Here is a 22,570-nt window from a genome sequence, read left to right on the forward strand (position 1 = left end):
AAGCGCCGGCGCCGGCGGGCGGGTCACTTCCGGCCGCGGCGCCCGCTTCCGGCGCGATCCCACAAGCTCCGCGGCGAGGCGGGCGGAGAACCGGGGTGGGGGGTCGGCGGCCACGGTGCGGCAGGGCTCGCTGCTGTCCTCGGCGCCGTCGCCATGGGCAAGAAGCACAAGAAGCATAAGGCCGAGTGGCGCTCGTCGTACGAGGGTGAGGCGGCGGACGCGTTTTGTGACGACGGGAGGGCGGACGGGAGGGCGGACGGGAGGGCGGACGGGGGGGCGGGCGTTCCAGGCGGCGGGGATCCCGGGGACGAGAGCGGGGGTCCGGGGCGCGCCGGCGAGGGTCTCGGGGCCGCGCCTCTCAAGCGTCCGTCTAGCTCTGGCCGCATCCTGGAGAGAAGCGCTGAGCACCTCTGTGGTTCTTCGTCCGTATTTCCCGAGGTCTTCTCCCGCCTTTCCCGCCTGTGCCCTGGTCCGGCAGCCCCTGGTCCCGGTGTCAGGGACGCCGCACGGGGGCTGCTGCAGGACAGGAAGGGGGTGACCACGGGCCAGGACCTGGGGGTAGGAGATTGGGCGCTTGGGCCCCAGACGTGGTCTGGCTCCTGCCCCCTGACAGTGACCCAGAGATCTCCCTGCAGCCCCCCTGAGAATGACTGTGGGCGAGGGGGATGGAGCACCCCACCTGTCTTTGTACCCAGCAGCATCTTTCGCTGTTGGTTTTGGCATTCCCCTGCTGTCCACCTGAGCTCAGCCGATCCCCCCACCTTCCTGGGCCTCTGTGTCCTCCCCGTGACACCCCAGCCTGGGCCCGCTATGCTGCCGACAGGGCAGCAGTATGCGCCTCTGAGCGCCCTGAGCACACCCGGTGAAGGCTGCCTGCGTGTCCACAGACTATACAGACAAGCCTTTGGAGAAGCCCCTGAAGCTGGTGCTCAAGGTTGGAGGAAGCGAAGTGACAGAGCTCTCGGGGTCCGGCCACGACTCCAGTTACTACGATGACAGGTCAGACCACGAGCGAGAGAGGCACAAGGAGAAGAAGAAGAAGAAAAAGAAAAAGTCGGAGAAGGAGAAGCACCTGGACGATGAAGAGAGGAGGAAGCGAAAGGTGAGCGGGGGCGGGTGGAGCAAGGGCTTCCTGGCCTCGGGAAGGGATGCTCTGTTTCTCGCAGGGCGCAGGGCGCACGGCGCACGGTGCCGGGGTCGGTTGCTTCGCATCGTTTCTTGTCTGGCCCGTGGGGGGCGGGTCTTTGAAGGGTGGTGTTGGAGTAAGAAGGGGCTCTGGAAGAGGGCTTTTCTCTCTTAGCTTTCCCTGAGGAGCGCGAGGTCTGTTAACAAGCGCTTCGTTGCTCTCGCTGCCTTGACCCCGCCTCACAGGAAGAGAAGAAGCGGAAACGGGAAAAGGAACACTGTGACACAGAGGGAGAGGCGGACGACTTTGACCCCGGGAAGAAGGTGGAGGTGGAGCCGCCCCCCGACCGGCCTGTCCGAGCGTGCCGGACACAGCCAGGCAAGTGGCGGCGTTTTCAGAGACGCCCTGGAGCTTTGGAGCTTGTCGCTGTGAACTAGTGGCTGGCCTCTGCCCTTCAGCTCTTGGGAGAAGCATAGGAGGGAAGGAACAGCACTTCCTCTTCCAGGGCCTCACACAGAGTAGCTGGATGGACCTAAGGTCCTTGCCGTCCGCTCCGAACTCCGAGAGCAGGGCTTGGCCCACCACTGCTCCTAGCCTTTTTTTTTTTTTAAAGCCCAGGAGCTAATGAGAAGCTCGTAGTAGACGGGAGGAGGCTAGTGCTGGCATCAGTTGTTCAGGACATCAGCTCCCTTGGGAGCTATGCTGGCTCCAGCAGAGGAAGGCTTCTGGAGTGCTCGGGACCCTCTGATTTGTGTGTGGTCACTTCCCTCAGAGGTTGTCGGGAGGTACTGAATTGGAGGCAGGTTTGTTCTGCAGGTGTTTCTTTCTTGGCTTGGGGTCTGGCCACCTTTGATTTGTCGGGGCAGGCGGGGGGAGGTACTGTATTGCACTTGCGGGGTTGCTGTTTCCTGGCAACACCCTCTCCTGCGGGAGTCGTTGCTGTAGGGAACAGGTAGGACTCAGGGTCCTTGGGCCTGTTGTGGAGCAGAGAAGGTGAGGCACAGAGCGTCAGTTCCTCAGAGGAACGCGCCTGAAGTTACCACGGTTACTAGTAATTGCTAGCTTAATCTGCATGACAACCTGTTTGAGGTCATACGTTTCGCACCTGCCCCGGTATACCTGAAAAGCTCGTGATCAGATGACGTTCTCTTGGACCTGTCCTGATCACTCTCGGGAGCGTCACTCTTGGGACCCGCAGGTCTTCACTCGTGTTGCCCTTCAGCCCAGGAGTGAGCCATTTCCCCAAGGAGCCCTGGTTCCTTGGTGGAGAACAGCATTCAAGATGCCAGATCTGGGCGCTGGCTGTGGGCCTTGGGGGACAAAGCTAGGGAGGACCAGTTAATACATACTCCTGTGGAAGGAAGCCTGTACCGACATCTGCGTTGACGTTCCCTGAAAACCGTGTCTTTCACGCTGTGGGCCCAGAGACGTAGTTGACAATTGGGGTCCTCACAGGAACCCTCATGTTTATCCCCATTTTACACATAAACAGAGGCGCACCCACAAGTTTAGGCCCGTAAACGATAGCGAGTACAGCGATATCAGTGCATCCAGGGTCAGCTTCCATGTCCAGAGCCTTCGTCTGCTGCTGCATACCTTGTGTGGAATGTCCCAGGCCCAGGAGTGATGGGGGCTGGGGACAGGGTGAAGGGTGATGGCTCTGCATCACTGTTTTAGAGGGGTGTTGGCAGTCTGAGGGGTTTAGGGGACCAATGCTGCGGGTGCCCTTTTTCACCCTGCTGAGCTTTGCGGGGTCTGCTTATCTTTTTTTTTTTTCTTTTGTGCGATACGCGGGCCTCTCACTGCCGTGGCCTCTCCCATTGCGGAGCACAGGCTCCGGACGCGCAGGCTCAGCGGCCATGGCTCACGGGCCCAGCCGCTCCGCGGCATGTGGGATCCTCCCGGACCGGGGCACGAACCCATGTCCCCTGCATCGGCAGGCGGACTCCCAACCACTGCACCACCAGGGAAGCCCCCTGTTTATCTTTATATCCAGTTCTCATTTGAACCCAAAACATTGTAGAAAAAGAAATAGATAAATAAGTATTACGAAATTGGAGTTTTCTTTCTGGTGAAGTGATACCAAAACCCTTTTCTTCAATTTTATTTTTTTACTTTTGAAATCGCCAGCTGAAAATGAGAGCACGCCTATTCAGCAACTACTAGAGCATTTCCTCCGCCAGCTCCAGAGGTAAAGAGCTTTTCTCAAGAGTTTGCGCTAGGGGACGTCTGAGGCGTCTCCTCTCTCTGGTGGTCTTGCCTCACCCCGTCACCTGTGAAGCAGGCACTTCACCTTCACTGGGTAACGCTCAGTCGGGGCGGTGGGGCACTGCCGCGTGGGCGCAGAGCTGGGAGGGCTCGAGAACACCTCCTTCGTCTCCTCTGAGGCCACACCGGTTGTCAGACACCCTGATGTAGAGTCGTGGCAGGAGCCGGGATGGTAGTTTTGGAATTTTCAGTGTATCCAAAATACCACAGTTGTAAAGAGCATGAATTTTATGTGTTATTTTTAAGAAACAAATCTTAAAATCTGGTTAATTGTATCAGATTTTTAACTGTGAGGGGTTTTGTTTAGAAATTTAGGTTTCAGGGTTTTTCCAGTTTAAGTAAAGATGTTTGTGTTTTCAGAAAAGATCCTCATGGATTTTTTGCTTTTCCTGTCACGGATGCAATCGCTCCTGGATACTCAATGATAATAAAACACCCGATGGATTTTGGCACGATGAAAGACAAAATTGTAGCTAATGAATACAAGTCGGTCACGGAATTTAAGGTAAATTCATTTCAGCTCCTGAAGTAACTGTTCGGAGGCTCCATGTGTCTTCATGTCCAGTAGACACTTCATACATCTTAGGTTGTTTCCAGTTCCAAGTGTTCGTGGGTGTTTCTGTGTTGGGTTGACGTTTCGCCAACATAGGGGTTGGTTGTCCTTTTCTCAGTATTTTGGCCTAGAAGCTGGCCTGTATGTTGCATGCCAGTAGACGTGTTTCTTTTTTAAGTTACTGTTTTGGCGTAAACGGACGTGTTGGGTCAGGCGAGGATGGGTTCGCTGTGGCCTCTGGCTCCAGAGTGGGTGTTTTTAGAAACATAATTGTCCTTATCTTAATGACCGGGAGTTTAACGTTTTTAGGATAATAGATCTTGATGTCTCCCGAGCACTTTGTTCCTAACTCCCTGTTTCTCAGCACTGGCTGTGAAAGGGGAAAGTTGCTCATTGGCTTTCACATTCGGGGGAGATCAAAACAAATGCTTGACAACATTGACAATAATGTCACTTAGAAAAAGGCATTAGGTTTCTTAGGTTCTGTTAACTTTGGAAAAGCTTGGCTTTTCTGTTTTTATTTACTGGAGACCTTACTGAAAGGGTTTGCTGACCTGCAGAAACAGCACAACAGACGAAAGGGAGGGTGGGAGAAAAGGGAAGTTTTCATAGGAAGGTCAGGCACTAGTCCTGCAGGCAGGTGGTTAATAAAGATCCACGTCCTAGAGTTGCAACCTGTCTACCTGCAGGCCTCGAATCTGGTCACTCACGCAGTGACAAAGCCAAGACATGTCCGCCAGAGAGTGTTCTGAACCTGTCACAGTTGGGACTTGTGACAGAGGGACTTGACGGCCTCGGTCCCAGCCCTGGGGGCACTGGCACAGTGACTTGGTAAGGACTCCAGGTGGCACACGCTACGTGAGCAGTCGTCGTCCATCCTGAGGTCTGACTCACCTGTGACAGGTGTACCCTAAGGAATTTGGCTAGGTGGTAAAATGCTGATATTTCAAAGCATTTACTTTTATTGTAAGTTTTTCACTAAAAGGCTCTTCTTTATTTTAGGGGAAAGTGTTTTTCTAATGGTACTAGAGTCACTGTCTGTAGACAGAATTTTAAATCCTATGGAAAACTCCCGGAGATAGAGGACTTGCCCACCTCTCAGTTCGTCCCTCTGCTTTTGCTTAAAAGAACTGGTTGTTGGTTTTTGTTCCTATTAATGTCTGAGTTCCTTCCAAAGAGAGGGAATAGGGTGGGTCAGGGAGGAAGCAGAGGGAAGCAGCATTTTACTCCTGTGAAATGTGTGTATTACGTTCAGAAAGAAGTTACACACTTTGGCAAGCTTCTCACTGGGATATTTTTCATACAAGTAAAGATCAATGAACAATTATGAAGATTTCTCAGAGTTTTAAAAAATTATGCTTTAATTACTCAGCCGTAAAACAGAATGAAATATTACCATTTGCAGCCACATGGATAAACCTAGAGATGATCATGCTTAGTGAAGTATGTCAGATAAAGACAAATGTTATACGACATCACTTGTGGAATGTAAACAATGTAACAATCTGTATACAAGACAGAAACAGACTCACAGGCATAGAAAACAAACTTACAGTTACCAAAGGGGAAAGGCATGGGCGGGAGCATAAATTTGGACTTTGGGACTAACAGTTACAGACTGTCATGTATAAAGAACAGATGGGCAACAAGGACTTCCTACATAGAGCGGGGACTATATGCTCAGCATCTTAAGAGTAGTCCGTAGTGGAAAATAACCTGTCAACGTTCCCATAAATTAACAAAGATTACTCTTTGAATTGAAGAGCCAGATTGTTTTCCGCTCTGTTTCAGCCACTTCCGACCTCTTTGGATAGAAATCTCAACTCTTTGTTGTTATCTGTGGCGTTTCAAACTTGATGAATTCTTTTCTCTTTTCAGGCAGATTTCAAACTGATGTGTGATAATGCAATGACATACAACAGACCGGAAACCGTGTACTACAAGTTAGCCAAGAAGATCCTGCACGCGGGCTTTAAGATGATGAGCAAAGTAAGGGCCCCCCTAACAGCGAGCAAGGAGCCGCGGCTGTGAGCGCCCTCCTCCTCCACGGCCCTCGTGCCTAAGCAGAAGCTCACAGTGACCGACACGCTTCCATCCATCCGCCCCTGGCCACGGCGTGGACCCTCTGCTCTAGGGTAGCCCCCCCAGCCAGCCTCCCTCCCCACGCCCCTCTCCTGCAGGCGCTCTCTGCCCTCTGCTCCCGCCCCAGCTGCAGGGCCTCGCATAGGGTTGGCGCAGAGTTCCGGATCTGTTGGTCTCACTGGGTCGCAGCCTGCGTTGCGGGCTTGTTTTACGTGGTTGCCTCTCTGAATCCAGACAGCCATCCCGGGCATCCCAGGTGGCTTCCCTGACCTCTCCTGTGAGCCAGGCTGCATGCGTCATGCGTCCAGGACCAGTGCCTTGGGCCTGACAAGCCCATAGGTGAGGTGCATCCCCGCCGGCTCTGACCACTCCCGGCCAATTGGCACGCCCTTTGGTGCCGCACCCCGTGGCAGCTTAGCTGTTAGGCCAGGTGAGGCTGTGGCCACCCATCCCATCCCATCGTCATGGTGCCTTGGCCGGAGGGAGAGGTAAAGTCCCTGCTGCTCTGTCCTTTCTGATTCTAGGAGCGGCTGTTAGCTTTGAAGCGCAGCATGTCGTTTATGCAGGACATGGATTTTTCTCAGCAGGCAGCTCTTTTGGGCAACGAAGATACAGCCGTCGAGGAGCCTGTTCCTGAAGTTGTGCCCGTACAAGTAGAAACTGCCAAGAAATCCAAAAGGCCGAGTAGAGAAGTCATCAGGTAAAGGGCCGCCCGCCTTGGGGGCCGGGGCTCTGTGGGGAGCGGGTGACGAGCCGGGCCTCGTGGGTCTGCCAGCTGCTGTGGACAGGCTGCCTGCATTGCTGGCGGGAGAGTGTGCTCTTTGGAAGCCAAGGGCCATGTTTGTAGCCCCCGGGCTTTCAAGGCAGCTGGGACAGGCCCTGGACCCTGTGTTCAGAGGGAGGTGACCCTTCTCCCCTGTCCACCTCGGGAATGAGGTGGCCACGGTGGGTGCTGGGAGTGTCAGAAGACCCTGAGCCCCGGGGTCAGTTGTGAGGGGCGCAGCTCTCTGCTCTGTGACCCACACTCTCCATGTGCCAGTGCACAGTGACTTGTCCTGGAAAAGAGTCACTGTCACCCTGATGGACCCCCGCTGGCCGGCCGACCACACACACGCTCTGTCCCAGGTGTGGCTTGCCAGGCCCAGCTGTTTGGCTCTGCGGTGTCCACTGCTGACCAGTCACTGCTAGTCCCACACTCATGCTCTGTGTGAATATTTGTTGACCCTTCACTCCCAAGACATGCCCTCTTGGGTAGAACGCACATTGGCGACCTGGGCTTGCCCGTTGCAGGCTCGGCGCCGGTGTGCTGCTTTGGGCAGACAGCTGCGTGAGGGCGGGCTCCCCGTGCCAGTAGCTGTGAGCGAGGGCCTTCTGTGGGCTCGAGAGCCCCCAGGAGGGCTCACCCCAGTCCCACAGTTCCGTGCAGGGGCTCGGCGCCTCTGCTTCTAGAGCCTTCCACTGGGAGGGGGTGGGGGGCGCCTCCTTCGGGCGCTGGCAGTCCGCTCTTCCTCCGCCTCTGCGGTCTTAGGTGCCCCGGGTCCTGGTGGACCGCTCTCCAGCCCAAGCTCACTGCCAGCGCCCCAGCCCCGCGTGGGGTTGTCATTTTTTCTACTGGCGCCTCGAGTGGCACGAACCCGTGAGGCTGCTGTTGCTCTTAAAGTGACCGAAACGTGGAAGCGAGACACAAGAAACGTGGAGCGTCTGCTTGGCTCGTACTTTCTCGTCTTAGCCGAAGCGTCGGAAGTAGAAGGAAGGAAGTTACAGTGCGCTCCGCGCTGCCCTGTGCTGCGCCCTGGCGTGGCGTGAGGGACGGACTGTGGGGATGAGGGGTGAGCGTGCCCACGGGCGGCCCGTTGACTCCTGCCTGTTTCTGCCTCGTAGCTGCATGTTCGAGCCGGAAGGAAACGCCTGCAGCCTGACCGACAGCACCGCAGAGGAGCATGTCCTGGCCTTGGTGGAGCACGCAGCCGACGAGGCCCGGGACAGGATCAACCGGCTGGTCCCCGGTGGCAAGGTAGCACTCCCGGACAGGATGGCTGTGTTTCTGCCAGGACAGGGGCACAGCCGTCAAGAGCGAGAGGTTATCCGGTCATCACGAGCATGTGGTCGGAGTCCCGCTGGTGTCCCGGCGGTCCTGTTGTCACCGGAGGGGTCAGCTCCTCGTCCCCACTGGCCGTGGTAGCCTGCTGGCCGGTCTCCCGGAGGGCAGGGAGGGACTCCAAGGGCACCTCAAGGACAGGAGGGGTGTGGTTGTGTGCGGGCCGCCTGCCAGCAGGGCCGCTAACCTCTGTCCCCGGACCGAGGCCAAGCCGTCCAGGACTCTCTGCTGTAGGTGAATCCTTTCCCCTGTGTGCTCACGTGTCTGTGTGCCCCTGCAGTCCCTCGTGGGTGTGACCCAGGTGTGAGCCTGTGCAGAGGGGCTGCTGGTCCTCACGAGGGGGCCCTGCCCTCTGAGCACCTTTTCTCTGACACACAAGGTGTTCTCCATCCGTGCATCCAATAGAAATAGGGTGAATGACACACGTGTGCGGCTTTAAATTTCCTAGTAGTTGTATTAGCAAGGATACAGATGAAATTAACCCTAGTGTTTAGTTTGACCTGATATGTCTAAAATTTTATTTCAACGTGCAGCAGTCTGTGTAAAGACTTACTACAGCTTTACTTTTTTTTTTTTTGTACTAAGTCTGCGAAACGTGTTGGAATTTACATTTTACATAAAGAAGTTTGAAGTGGTAACAATTTGGATGTGTCGGATTATATGAAATACGTTACATTTTACGCCACCTGTTTTTTATTTCCAATGTGCCTTCTAGAAAGTTTGAAGTTGCCCGTGTGGCTCACGTGATAGTTCTTTCTGTTGAGCTCGCTTGTCTGCACTCCTGTGGCCTTTCAGCCCTGGAGTCAGCATTTCTCCAAGGAGCCCTGGTTCCCAGACCTAGACCTGGGCCCTGGTGGACAAAGCTAGGAAGGCCCCGTCCGTCCTTACAGCCTGTATGACGTCCGTGTTTACGTTCACTGAACACCGAGTTTTCACACTGAAACCTTCAATTCCGTCCAACACCAGTGGGTCTGCTTTGCTTTTCCCCCTTACAGTTTTGTAGTTCCACTGTGAGAAACCCAACTTACATCGCCTCTCCATCCCCCTCTACCCCGTGCCCTGCTCACCCTGCTCGGACGCTGGACCCCTCGCACACACGGACCCACACGGCAGCCTCCCCTTCCTGGGCCCTCCCCGACAGCCTGTGCAGGGGCTGCTCTTGTGCGCAGGCTGGTTTTCAAAGGGAGATGAGTTCCCACAGGTGTCAGAGGTGGACCTCTGGTCTCCTTGACCAGGCCCCGACCCAGCTCGCTTTGCTCGGGCCTCTGACTGCTGCAACAGGCTGTTTCTAGGGTTCGTTCTCTGTCTTCAAAGCTCCTGTTTGGAAGGGGTCCCAAGGAGCCCGTCCCAGAAGTTCTTCGATCGCACACGTGTGCACGTGGTCATTTGTTCACGGGGAAACAAGTAACTTTGTGGCCTTTTAGGATTCAGGCCGTCCTTGGAGGCCTTTGTTCTGTTGGTGCCTCGGTGGAGCCCTGGGCCAGGGAGCCAGGGCCATCCGGAGAGCGGGTGCTCAGGCGTGCTTCCTTGCAGATGGGCTACCTGAAGAAGAACGGGGACGGGAGCCTGCTCTACAGCGTGGTCAACACGGCCGAGCCGGACGCAGACGGTGGGTGGCTCACACGCGCTCCCCTCACCTCTGTCCCGTTCGGTGACCTTGCACCTCACAGCCTGCCCGAGATGCCCCTTTTCCCTGGTAACGATGCTGTGGTGAAGTGTAGATAAAGGCATGTCCGGTCTCCCACACAGCGGGATGCAAATGTGGTCAGTGGACCACCGGCGGCCGTCCAGCAGGGCCGGAGATGCTGGTCAGACCTTTCGGACCAAGGACCCCCAAGCCCCAGGTGCTTTGGGTCGCACTCCCCAAAGCTGCAGCAAAGCCCTGGGAGCTGGGTTTGCCTCACGGCCCAGCTGAGGCTCCTTTGTTGGAACCGGGGCACTGAGCTCTGCCCGCCCTCGAAGCTAGAACGAGGCGGGTGTCTGCCCCACACGGCCTGTTTGGCGATTGCATCAGGGAAGCTTTCGAAGGCGGCATGAGCTTCCTTGAAGGGAGGGTCCATCCAGCCTGTATGGTCACGGCTGTGGTCTTTAAAGTACTCCTACACTTTTCCATCTTCTGGAAAAGTATTTCAAAGGCTTGTCACACACACACAGCAGGTGAAACACTCCCCTTGTTCTCATCTGCGTGGATGTGGGACGGCTCTCACGGCCCAGCATGCCCCTCGGTGCTTCCCCGCCACCGCCAAGATGAGCAGGGCCACTCGGTGTCCTCTGATGGACAAGGGGGACACGCGTTGACCACCGCCTTTGACCTTCAGCTGGAGGGGATCCTAACGTTCTCGCCAGAAGAGCACAGGCGAGCTAGTCGACACTTAGAGAGCACGCGACTGAGGTTCAGGTTGGGGATGTGAAGGGTCCTGCTCAGGCCACTGGGCAACTTGAAGGGAGAATTCAGCAGAGGGACTGCCCTCAGGCTGCTCTGTTGCTCTTGTGACACGTGGCCCGAGGTCTCTTGGAGGTGGTGAGCGGTAGCGTGGGTTTGGGAAGGTTATGTTGCCCTGTGGTGGGCAGACCGCTGGCCTGTCGTCATGAGAGCCGCGGGGGCACCAAGGTGAGATCACGGTGCAGCTGAGATGAGGGAAAGGCAGCCGGCTTGGCAGGTCGGCTGTAGACGGGCACGGGGAGCCCCTGGGCCCGCCCTCCTGCGTGCACCCAACGCTGCCTGGGGTTGGGGGCTCCGGGGTCACCTGCTCACGGCCCTGGTCCCCTTGCAGAGGAGGAGACCCACCCGGTGGACCTGAGCGCGCTGTCCAGCAAGCTGCTGCCCGGCTTCACCGCGCTGGGCTTCAGGGAGGAGCGGAGGAACAGAGGTGAGCGCCCTGGGGCCCCGGCTCACCGCATGGGCGCCGCGTCCGGGCCTGGCCCGGAGCCTCACCTTACAGGGCAGGTCCCGGGAAGGACCTCACCTTACAGGTCAGGTGCTGGGACTCAGGAGCCCATCGGGCGGGTGGGCAGGTGGGCAGGAGCCGCCTCTGCCGCTGGGGGGCGGGGCCTGCGTGTGCGATTTACATTTCCTTCAACAAGCTGTCACGCTTCATCCATTGGAGGGGTCGCTAGACTGCAGCGGGGACCCTGCGCGAAGGGCGGGAGGGCGCGCGGGGCTCACGCCGGGCTCCTCCGAGACCTCCCCGCCCTTGGAGGATGCGGCGTGGGCGGGGCGGGGCCCGCAGCCCTGACGCCGCCCCGCCCCGCAGTCACCTTCCTGTCGGGCGCCAGCGCCGCCCTGTCCGCGCACAACAGCGCAGTGTTCGGGGACTTGAAGTGCGACGACGTGCAGCTGCTGTACTCGGCCTACGGAGACGAGACGGGTGTGCAGTGCGCGCTGAGGTGGGCCGTGCGGCCGGCTTGCGGGCAGGGCCGGGCTGGGGTCGTGCGCCGGCCACGGCAGCGGGGCGCTTGTTTCCAGTAGACCTCCGCGGCCACCGCAGGCGGCCCTGAAGCTCGGGTCACTCGGTCGGTGGGGATTGGGAGGTGATGACGGTCCAGGCCGGGGCCACGGGACCCCATGTGCGGGACGGCCGTGCGCCGTCAGGGAGAGCCGGGGTCGCGGCTGTCCTGAAGAGGGTCTCGTGGCTGCGTGACGTCTCCAGCCACCAGAACAAAGCGGCTCGTATAGCACACACTCACGGCCTCCAGTCCTGGAGGCGGGAGCCGAGGTGCAGGTGCGGGCAGGGCAGCTCCTCCCGCGGCCTCTCTCGCCGACGGGCAGACAGCTGTCCCCCGCACCCTCCCCCGACTTCCCTCTGCGTGTCTGTGTCCTGAGCTCCCTTCCTCTGGGGACACCAAGGTTAGGCCCCCCCTAAAGACCTGGTTTTAACTTAATCACCTTTAAAGGCCGCATCTCAAAATATAGTCACGTTCTGAGGTTTGGGGGCTCAGGGCCTCAACGTGTGAGTTTGGGGAACGCGGTTCAGCCCCAGCTGTAGTTAAAATGTGATGTTAAAATTAGTGATAGAGTACTGCATTTCTGTAGGGCTGTTTTTGTATTTTTTGTTTTCTGAGACAAAGTAAAAGTGGATCATTCTTTTAGAATTCTAGTGGTTTTCTATGGGGAAAGTAACGATTTTGCTAGTCTCTGAGAAATAGAGTCTTCCCATATCAGACCTTTGTTTTATTTCAAAGAGAATATGGAATATTTTTGAAGATTACACAACAAGAAATCAGTTAGCCCCTAACACAGTAAATGAATACCTAACCCTGGTTTTTGTGCAAACAGAGAAGTGACGGTAAAGACGCAGGGAGGACGCTGCAGGTGGGAGGCTCGTGTCCCGAGCGGTGGCCCTCTCCTCAGCTCAGCTTTGGGGGCACCACTCCACGCCCCGTGGTTCAGGCAGCAAGTGCAGCCGGCACGAGCTCGCCCCCGGCGAGCTCAATATATGAGCTCAGTATGTGACCTTCCACGAGCTCCTGGAAGGCCTACGGATCCCGGGCTGCCTGAACAGCCCAGGAAGCAGGCCGCGCCCTTCGCGGTTGCAGCGCCCCTTCCCCTGGGCACTCCCGGGCCCCCGAGAGAGCTGCTGCTCGGCCCTGCTCCCCAGCCCAAGGCTCCTGGTGGAGACCCTCCAGGCCCGCAGCCCTCCGCTCCCCACGTGAGGGCCTTTGCGGTCTGGGGCCCCTTCTGGGACTTTGCCTGGCTCTGTGCTTGGGCTGTGGGTTCTGTTCCTGGACGCCTTTCCAAATTTGCTGTTTAGTCTTATTTTGGATTTTCAAGCATTCACACGGTCCAGAAATCAAATGACACTCAAGGTGCATGTGGGGAGTCTTGCTCCCGTACCTGCCCCCCGCTCCCCAGCGTGGAGCCCTCCGCAGCACACCCTTCCTCAGGCTCCCTGTGTTTCTAAATCCAAAACGCGCAGATAGGAGCGTGCTGCTCTCGTGAAAGCTAGCGTGAGGTATGTCGGGATGCGGATACGTGTTCTTCACGTTGCTCTTTAACTTTTCTGGGTCATGGGCAGCTCTGATGAAGCTGTTGTCCACTCCCCAGACCGCTGCACCTGGAGGGCTGCAGCGCTCAGGGAGAGCCTGTCCTGTGGGGGGATGTCTGAGGGGCGTGCAGCCAGGATGGGGAGTGGGCACGGAGGGTGGCTTCCAGCCTGTTCTCTCGCGGCCCCTCCCAGCCTGCAGGAGTTTGTGAAGGATGCCGGGAGCTACAGCAAGAAGCTGGTGGATGACCTCCTGGACCAGATCACGGGCGGAGACCACTCGCGGATGCTCTTCCAGCTGAGGCAGGTGGGCGCGCTGGGCCACCCCTGTGCCCGCCAGACTGGGCGCTAGGGGATGTGCTGTTTTGAGGTGGCCGGTGGCTGTTGCTCCCCCGCTGGTTATTCTTTACTCTTTGTTTTTACTGTAGTCCATTGTCTTTCAGAGACGCTTACAGAGTTCCTCTCTGTCGAGCGCGTATCCTCCGTCGCTCTCCAGACCTACACTTCTTTCATCTGCTTCACTGTCCTTCGTCCTGAAAACTTTGCTTTGACGTTTCTTAAAGGACAGATTTGCTGGCTGTGAATTGACTCAGCTTTTTCTTTATCTGAAAAGTGTCTTCGTTTTCCTTCATTTTTGAAAGCCATCTTCCTGGTGTGGAATTATAGGGTGACGTTTTAGCCTCTACTTAAAACGATGTCTTACTCGCTTTGTTTCTGAGGAAGTGTCTGCAGTCATTTTTATCTTTGTTTTCCATTTGTAATGTGTCTTTTTTGGTCAAGATCAAGGATTGGCAAATTTTGGCCCATAAGCTCATAATGTTTTTTACAGTTTTTGAAGATTTAAGAAAAAAAAGAAAAAAAGAAAAATGTGCTACAGACCGTGTGTGACCGCAAAGCCTCAGATATTTGCTCTCCAGCCATTTGGAGAAAAAGTGCTGCCTGCTGCTCTAGATACTTGAAAATTATGGTCTTTATAACTGACTTACATCCGTTTACTTTTGGTGTTTCTTCGTGTGCTTTTCCTTGTATTTATTCTGCTTAACATTTGTTGAGCTTCTTGGGCTTCTCAGTGTATAGTTTTCATCAAACTTGGAATATTTTCAGCCTTTGTTTCTTCAAATATCTTTTTTCTTTTTTGTGTGTGAAGTCTAGATTGTGCTTTTATTTCTTTATCATTTTTTTATTGGAGTCTAGTTGATATGCAATGTTATGTAAGTTTCAGGTATACAGTATAGTGATTCACAATTTTTAAAGTTTATATTCCATTTCTAGTTATTATAAAATATTGGCTCTATTCCCCGTGTTGCACAATACATTCTTGTAGCTTATTTGTGCAGAGTAGTTTGTACTTCTTACTCCCCTGTTTTGCCCCTCCCCCCTTCCCTCGCCCCACTGGTTACCACTAGTTTGTTCTCTGTGTCTGTGAGTCTGCTTCTTTTTTGTTGTATTCACTGGTTTCTTGTGTTTTTTAGGTTACAAATATAAGTGATAACACACAGTATTTGTGTTTCTTTGTCTGACTTATCTCACGTAGCATAAAACCCTCCAAGTCCATCCATGTTATTGCCAGTTGCAAAATTTCATTCTATCTTATGGCTAAATAGTACTTCGTTGTATGTATGTGTGTGTGTGTGTGTGTGTGTGTGTGTATGTATATATGTATATATATATATATATATTTATATACACACGCACGCACCCATATACACCACATCTTTTTTATCTATTCATCTGTTGATGGACACTTAGGTTGCTTCCATGTCTTGGCAAACATAAATAATCTTCTGTGAACATTGGAGTGCATGTATCTTTTCAAATTAGTATATATTTTGGATATATACCCAGAAGTGGAATTGCTAGATCACATGGTAGTTATGTTTTTAGTTTTTTTGAGAAATCTCCATACTGTTTTTCCATAGTGGCTGCACCAATGTACATTCCCACCAACAGTGTAGGAGGGTTCCCTTTTCTCCACGCCCTCTCCAGCATTTGTTATTTGATGACAGCCACTCTGACAGGTGTGAGGTAATAACTCATTTTGGTTTTGATTTGCATTTCCCTGATGATTAGCAATGTTGAGCATCTTTTCATGTGCCTGTTGGCCATCTGTGTGTCTTCTTTGGAGAGATGTCTGTTTAGTTCTTCTGCCCATTTTTTAATTGGGTGGGTTGTTTTTCTGATGTTGAGTTGTATGAGCTATTTATGTATTTGGGATATTAACCCCTGTTGGCCATATCATTTGCAAATATTTTCTCCCATTCAGTAGGTTGTTTTTTTGTTTTGTTTATAGTTTCCTTTGCTATGCAAAAGCTTTTAAGTTTAATTAGGTCTCATTTGTTTGTTTTTGCTTTTATTTCCTTTGCTTTAGGAGATAGATCCAAAAACAAAAATATTGCTACGATTTATATCAGAATGTTCTGCCTATGTTTTTTTCTAGGAGTTTTATGGTTTCCGGTCTCACACTTAGGTCTTCAATCCGTTTTGAGTTTATTTTTGTGTATGGTGTTAGGGAGTGTTCTAATTTCATTCTTTTACACGTAGCTGTCCAGTTTTCTCAGCACCACTTGTTGAAGAGACTGTCTTTTCTTGCATTGGAAGAAGTCATATTATTAAAACGGCCATGCTATCCAAGGCAGTCCACAGATTCAGTGCAATCCCTATCAAAATACCAGTGGCAGTTTTCACAGAACTGGAACAAATAATTTTAAAATTGATACGGAAACACGAAAGACCCCGAATAGCCAAAGCAATCTTGAGACAGAATAGCTGGAGGTATCACACTGCCAGACTTTAGACTGTGCTACAAAGCTAGAGTAATCAAAACAGTGTGGTATTGGCACAAAAACAGACACACAGATCAGTGGAACAGAATAGAGAGCCCAGAAATAAACCCACCCACTTCTGGCCAATTTATGACAAAGGAGGCAAGAACGGTTTGATCAATTTTCTGAACGTGAACTGTGTTCAGAGTGGCAAAATTTCAGATGTGCCACAGCATAAATAACATCCAATAATGAAATGTATATGTCAGCAGAAGTTTATGTGAGGAAACAGACGTTAAAATAATGGCAGTATTTATTTTTCTACTTAAAAGTCGTGAAGCTTTTAACACAAGCTTCTGCATCTCAGAAACATCATCTTGAGCAAAAGATCACAGATGGAGAGCGTGCAGGCTGAGTAGCTGTTTCTAGGTTCATCCACAGAACTAGGGTAGTTTCAGACAGTGCTCCTGCCAGATCACAGGACACGGCTCAGCGCATCCTTTGTGCTGTGGTCAGAGTGGTGGTCACAGGGGTGGTCAGGTGTACGCCCTCCCCTGGCACTGAGCAGGCCAGAGAGAAGGGTGCCTGGCCTGTGGCCCCATCCCTGCGAGGGCGGTGGCACCACAGGCGTCCTGCTCTGTCGGGATCCAGCTGGTCTCTGGATCTCTACCTCCTGGGTTAAACCGCCTTCCAGGTTAAACCATTGGCTGTTTTTCCAAAGTCTGACTTGCCTCTTTGGTGTTCTGCCCCCGGGGATGCAGACGCAGGTTGGGGTGCTCTCCTTGGTGTCCACCTCACCCCAGGGTGGTCTCGTGAGCCGGGCCCCACGGGGTGAGTGGCGGCCTCGTGCTGGCTGTGACCCGCGGGCCGTGTGATTCACAGTGCAGCATGACCCCATGAGGGCCAGCTCGGAGCAGCGGATGAGCCGCGTCCACCTCACGCGTGGGCGACTGGATGAGTGGTTCTGTGGAACACTGGTTCTTGTCTCTTTTGCTTTGCAGAGGAGAAGCGTTCCGACGAAGCCTCCGGATGAAGTAAAGGTGCGTCTCGTGGACAAGTTAGTAGAAACCTAATCGTTTGGGTTCCCGTGAGGACAGTTGTGTTTGGCCTTTGAAATGGGATGGTTGAGATTTTTTATTTAGAAACTGGCTACGTTGCTGATGAGGAATCTTAAGTGGTGGTCCCCCCAGCCCGACTGTGATGACTGGGCTGAGGGTGTGGGCACAGCACATTCCTCCAAATTGGACAGAGGGATTCACGGGCTGGTGGGGTGGCCCACAGGGTGAGCAGGGGTCTTCCAGCCCTCCCAGAAGGTGGGCTCGCCGGTGGGCACGTGCTGTCAGCTGGGGCGTCCCGGGGCCTCGCCAGTGCGGGGGCAGGCACTCTGAGGAAACGCTCTGCTGCGGTCTGGCCATGGTTTCCTCATCCTGCCCTGGGGTGACTTGGAGCACTTGTGGCCCCCAGCTTTGCACACGGCCATGTGGGCAGAGGTGCCAGGACTCTGGGCAGGGTATGGGGGCCTGGACTGCAGGGGTCACCTGGCCTTGGTGACCGGGGAGCCCACCCAGGGCAGAGCGTCAGGTGCCTGTCAGGTGGGGGCCCTTGGATGGGCAGAATTGGAGAGGGTGCCGAGGGCATCTCCCCCGGGTGCACGGGGCATCCAGGGTTCTGCTCGGGTCTCTGTCTGGATTACACAGACACGTGTGGCGTTGGGTGCCAGCCTTGCACAGTCTGTGAGGAGTTGGGATGGGCTGCAGGCCACCTTGGGCAGGGACCCGCCCACTCTGGCCCGCATCAGGGCCTCCGTGGGTCAGCCCAGAGAAGGAAAGAGAGTGCGCTGCTCCGGAACCTGCCACGTTACCTGTTAAGTTCCTGGAAGGTAGCCTGGCCCTTCAGGTCTTGGGTCTCTCTCGGGTCCCCTCAGTGCCTGTAGGTCCCCAGAGACTGGCAGCCTTCATTGCTGGTCCAGGTACAGGCATCCTCTGGGAGCTCACCCCTGGGCTGCGGCGTGGGCTTCTCGGGGTGGACACGACGCGACAGGCCTGGCCTCCCCATGGCTGACAGGCCGTTACATCCGTGTCAGTTGCCTCTCCTTTCCTGTCTCACGTTGCTTGTCTCCTGCAGGCAGGGGACTCTCTCGGGGATGGTGGCTCTACCCTGGACTTCATGGCCATGAAGTCCTATTCGGACGTCTCTCTGGACATCTCTGTGCTCGGCTGTCTGGGTAGGTTGTGCTGGGCGCTGTGTGTACCCTGCCCCCTAGGAGGGTGGCTCGGCCCTGCCCATTGGCCACACGATGAAGACCCCCATCCTCAGGACCCCCCCAGGCGACTCCAAATGGGGCTCGCCCGGCTCTCCTGTCTGACTTCAGGCCCCATCCTTGGGAATCGTCTGCTGGGGTCCCGCCCCCGGTGTGTGCATCGGTGTGCTCACCACCGTCGTCCATGTGTGCCCACTGGGCTGGCCCCGTCGGGGAAGATGGATGCCTCTGTGCTCCCCTCGGCTCTTGGGTGCTGATGAGGCCCTCCCAGTCCCTCGTGGCCAGTGGTTTTCGTGGTGCATCTCCTCCCGTCCCCCTTCAGACCTGCTGGACGTGCTATGCGTCCCCTCGGTGGTCTCGCCCAGGGCAGTTCCCCCAGGGGACCTGGGGCAGCCTCTGGAGACGTCTTTGGCCTCACACTTGGGACCTGGTGCTTCTGGCCTCAAATAGACAGAGGCCGGAGGTGCTGCTGATGGCCCTGAAGCCCCAGAAGAGCCCCAGCAAGAATGGCCTGGCCTGAGGTCGGGGGCCGAGTCCGGGCCCCTGCCTGCTGTTGGCAGTGGACCTCGTCACCGCGTCTTGAAGGGTGTCAGGCAGGCCGCACTCCGTCACGCAGCCTGGCAGGCCCTGCCTTCTGGTTGAAGCGCTTCAGACCCTTGGTGTTCAACACAGTTGTGGATAGGATTGTGTTCCAGCCTGCCATCTGGCTGTTTTCTGGTTTCCCAGCAGTTCAGGGGTCCCCAGGACCACCCCCAGATGTGACTCCTTAGGACCCCAGGACTTGGCAGGTGGTGGTCGTACTCACGGCTCATTACAGCGAAAAGACAAAGTCCAGGATCCCCACAGGGGAGGGGCCCGGGGGGGGGTTGCTGCGGGAGGCCCGGCAGCAGCTGCCAGCGCCCTCCCCGCGGGCCCCCGGCTGGGGCTGGGACGACCGGCACCCTCTGCGTGGCCCAGCCCCAGGCCCCGGACTCCCAGCAGGAAGGCAGGGGCCCAGGACAAAGCACACTGTGGCACAGACGGTCTGGCACCGTGACCCCTCGGTCACTCGGGTGGTGGGACCCAGCCACGGGCCGGTCTGGCCTTCTGACCAGCTGCTCTTTTTCCTCCCGCGGAGTCTACGGTTTTCTCCATTTTACCTGTTTTTGGTAGTTTGGTTACGGCAGCCCTGGTTTGTTCTCCTTTAGGTTTACGTTTCCTCGTTGGGCCTGGGGGTTTGGCGTTCTTACTGAATGGGGGGGGGGTTCTGGCTGTAGTTCTTCAGCACTCTCCTGAGCCCAGTTCTGCCCGTTTGCCTTTGGTCTTTTCTCTGCTTGGTTTCGGGCCGTGGCGGACAGAGTCCTGGGGGCACTGGTCGCCCTTCCTACTGCCGGCCTGTCGGTCTCCTGGGCTCGCCGTGGCTGCCGTCCTCTTCACCCCAGAAGCTTGTCCTGCACCGTCCCCTTCTTGCCTCCGGGCACGTGTCCTTTGCCTTATGAACACGTGGTGTGTGTTCCTATTCGCTGTCCCCGCATCTCATTTGCAGTGCTCCCCCTGGTGGGGCTGCGTGTCCCTGTTTCTCTGCCTGCCTGGTCGTGGTGGGTCGGATGTGCTGTATTTAGTCCATGCCTTTGCATGTGCCGGGCGCTGTTCTGATGGTCGTTAGGCAGATTGGAGCGCCGGGCCCTGTCCAGGTTTTTCTTAGGCCACATCTTAGGGTGCAGAGCCAGGTCAGTGCCGGGCGAACGTCGTCCCACCATTAGGCCGCGCCCTGCCGGGGGCCTGGGCCACAGGTGACCACAGCATGTGTGTGGCTCTTGACCCCCCAAGAGGCCACCTCACGCTGGCGCAGGGCCGGCTCGGCCAGGCGGCTGTCGTCCTTGTGCGCGTGGTGACCCGCGGGCGTGGCTGCGGATGGACGCGCTGGCTGGCCTGCCCCACATGCCATCGTCCCGTGTGTGCAGGGAAAGTGAAGAAGGAGCTGGACCACGACGACGGCCACCTGAGCCTGGATGAGACCACGAAGCTCCTTCAGGACCTGCAGGAGGCGCAGGCAGAGCGTGGGGGCTCCCGGCCGTCCTCCAACCTCAGCTCCCTGTCCAACGCCTCTGACAGGGACCAGCACCACCTGGGTGAGGCCGCCTCGTGCGGAGTGGTGTGGGTCGCGGCCGGGAAGACCCTGGGAGGCCAGGGCACGTGCGGGGCCGGGTCCAGGCCCACATTCCCGGGTCAGGCAGCTGCACTGAGGTGAAGGGTTTGGATGGGACTCAGTCTAGGGATTTGGGGGCTTTGGGCCGGAAGGTGCTGCAGGTCCTGTGTCAGGAGGAGCCCCGGGCCGAGGACCTGCCAGCCTCCAGGGTGAGGGATTGGGAACGTTGCTTTCTTTCTGCTGTTCCTGCTTCTGGTCCTGAGGCAGCGTGTGGACAAGTGTGTTCCTGCAGGACCCTCGTGTGGGGAGTGCACAGGACCTTGCTTGGCCTGGGAGTCCCCTGTTGAACCAGTGAGGGTGGGTGGGTGGGTGGATCGGGACCGCGCCCGGACAGGGTGTCTCCTGGCTCCTTGAATGTGCTGGATTAGTCCTCATGCTGCCTTTTTAGTTCCCAGATACAGACCCTGAGTTACTCTTTCAACGTAACAAATCTGGGCATTTGGGGGAGGGGGAGATGAGTGATCACCTGCAGAGGTTTGGCTAAGACTGTTGTGAGGACCAGCATTTTGGTCCTGTTAACCTTGTGATAAAGGCATGTGAAGGAGGTCCCAGGTGACCTTGGGGCAGCTCCAGATATGAGGACCCCAAGGTCCTGGTGGACTCAGGGTGACACTGGGGCTCCTCCGGAGGCTGGGATTGTCTGAGGACCCCCGGCCGCGGAGCCTGCCTTCCTGCAGAAGCAGCAGCCCTGACGCATGGAGGCTCGGGGCCCTTCTGGGGCCGTCGGGTGGCCCGCCTGGGCGAGCCTGGGAGCCGCCGCTCGGGGCCGAGGCCCCGGCTCAGCCGACTGCGGCCACGTGGACATTCGTATTCAGCACGCGTGCACTTGTAGCTTTTACAGTTGTCCCGTGGAGCAGCGGTGCCCCTGAAGGAGGGTCCTGAGCTGCACACGTGTGGCAGACCCTGGGGTGACACGTCCCTTCTCTCCCGTGATTGCAGGAAGCCCTTCTCGCCTCAGTGCTGGGGAGCAGCCCGAGGGGACCCACGACCCGTACGAGTTTCTTCAGTCCCCAGAGCCCACAGCCTCCTCGAAGAGCTAGCCCTGGAGGTGGCCTTTGGTGGTTTCTTATTTTGTAAGCTTTTATTGGCATGTACAGAGTTTTTGTCGTGAGACGAAAACTTTCATTTTGTCCCCTTTGGCGTGCGGGAAGCAGCCCCGGGGAGGTGGTGACTTGTCTGTTATCATGTTAGCCGCACTGGGATGCAGCGTTTCTGTGGTAGCCCTGTGGGTCCTGAAGAGCTGGAGATCACTCATAAAGGGTGTGTGACCAGATGCTGGGAAGCTGGTGTGGTCTGTCTCTGAGCTTCTCGGTGGCGGTGAAGTTCTCCTCTGTGCCTGTGTGGACGCACCTGTCTGCCCCGCGTCCTACGGGAGAAGCCCTTGGGAGGCAGACGTGGGTGCGTCTGTCTCTGTTCCCTGGGGCATCCTACACGTTCCCGCCCCGCCCGTGCCCCACGTCCCCACGTTTCCCAGGCGGGTCATGGCGGGGGCCGCGTGGGGGCTGGGAGTGAGGGCAGCGTCCCCCGTTCTCTGAGCCTTGTGCTGAGAGGGGCGCCCCCTGCTGACAACTGGCCTGTCCTGCTGGCCATGGCGAAGGGTTAAGTGTCTGAAAACACTCTGTTCTGGATGTGTTTACTGGATGCCTGTTTGTATTTGCAAAATGTAAATACAGATCTTAATAAAAAGATACACAGAGAGTGTCGTTACACGTAGTTATTCACAGCACTGCTAGGTGTCCCCTTTTGCGTGACTTAGTAAAAACCCTGTCACGCGAGCTGGATGGCATTCCTTCTTCCTAGCCCCGTCTCCTGCGGTCTCCTCCGCATCTGGCCCGGTTCTTGGCACCGCAGTGACGTCCAGGGTCACACCCATCCCCGCACATTTTCCTGTTCCCTCGCCGTGAAACGTAAAACCGGAGCCTCCGTTACCTCCCGGGGCAGGGTCAGTCCTGGGAGATGTGTGTGGCCGAGAGGCCAGGGAGCAGGGCTGGCTGCCTCGCTGTCTAGACAGACGAGGATCCCCGTGAGCCCTGGGGAAAGGGGAGCACAAGGCATCTCACAGGCGAAGGGTCAGGAGCAGCTGTGGCTGCTGGAGTCTCGGCTCCTGGGTCAAGTGTGAGGACGAGGTTGTAATGGACGCCCTGGCCTCCCCCAGCGTGAGCTGAGCCCACCGCCTTTTCACCGAGGGCTGAAGTTCTCCAGGCTCAGGCACGGGTGGTGAGGGTCCCTCCTGAGGGTCTCTTGGTCCCGC

General features: G+C 56.2%; 1 protein-coding gene across 3 annotated transcripts; it reads left to right on the forward strand.

Annotated features, from left to right (window-relative positions):
• The first annotated feature begins 42 nt into the window (after nt 1–42).
• On the forward strand, nt 43–22,013 carry BRD9 (bromodomain containing 9). Of its 3 annotated transcripts, none has more exons than XM_082622629.1 (16): nt 43–205; nt 888–1,102; nt 1,372–1,504; nt 3,257–3,317; nt 3,755–3,899; nt 5,826–5,936; nt 6,554–6,729; nt 7,911–8,043; nt 9,661–9,736; nt 10,902–10,997; nt 11,382–11,514; nt 13,305–13,416; nt 16,873–16,911; nt 17,996–18,095; nt 20,075–20,242; nt 21,259–22,013. In XM_082622629.1, exons 1-16 carry the CDS (start codon nt 154–156, stop codon nt 21,357–21,359), a joined length of 1,851 nt encoding a protein of 616 aa, XP_082478755.1. In that variant the 5' UTR covers nt 43–153; the 3' UTR covers nt 21,360–22,013. The 3 variants fall into 3 exon arrangements, with proteins under 3 accessions (XP_082478755.1, XP_082478756.1, XP_082478757.1); XM_082622630.1 differs by having other exon boundaries at nt 6,614–6,729; XM_082622631.1 differs by having other exon boundaries at nt 6,617–6,729.
• The last annotated feature ends 557 nt before the right edge of the window (nt 22,014–22,570 follow it).

Source organism: Mesoplodon mirus (assembly GCF_964341445.2).
Source record: "Mesoplodon mirus genome assembly, chromosome: 5".
NCBI classification, from domain to species: Eukaryota; Metazoa; Chordata; class Mammalia; order Artiodactyla; family Ziphiidae; genus Mesoplodon; species Mesoplodon mirus.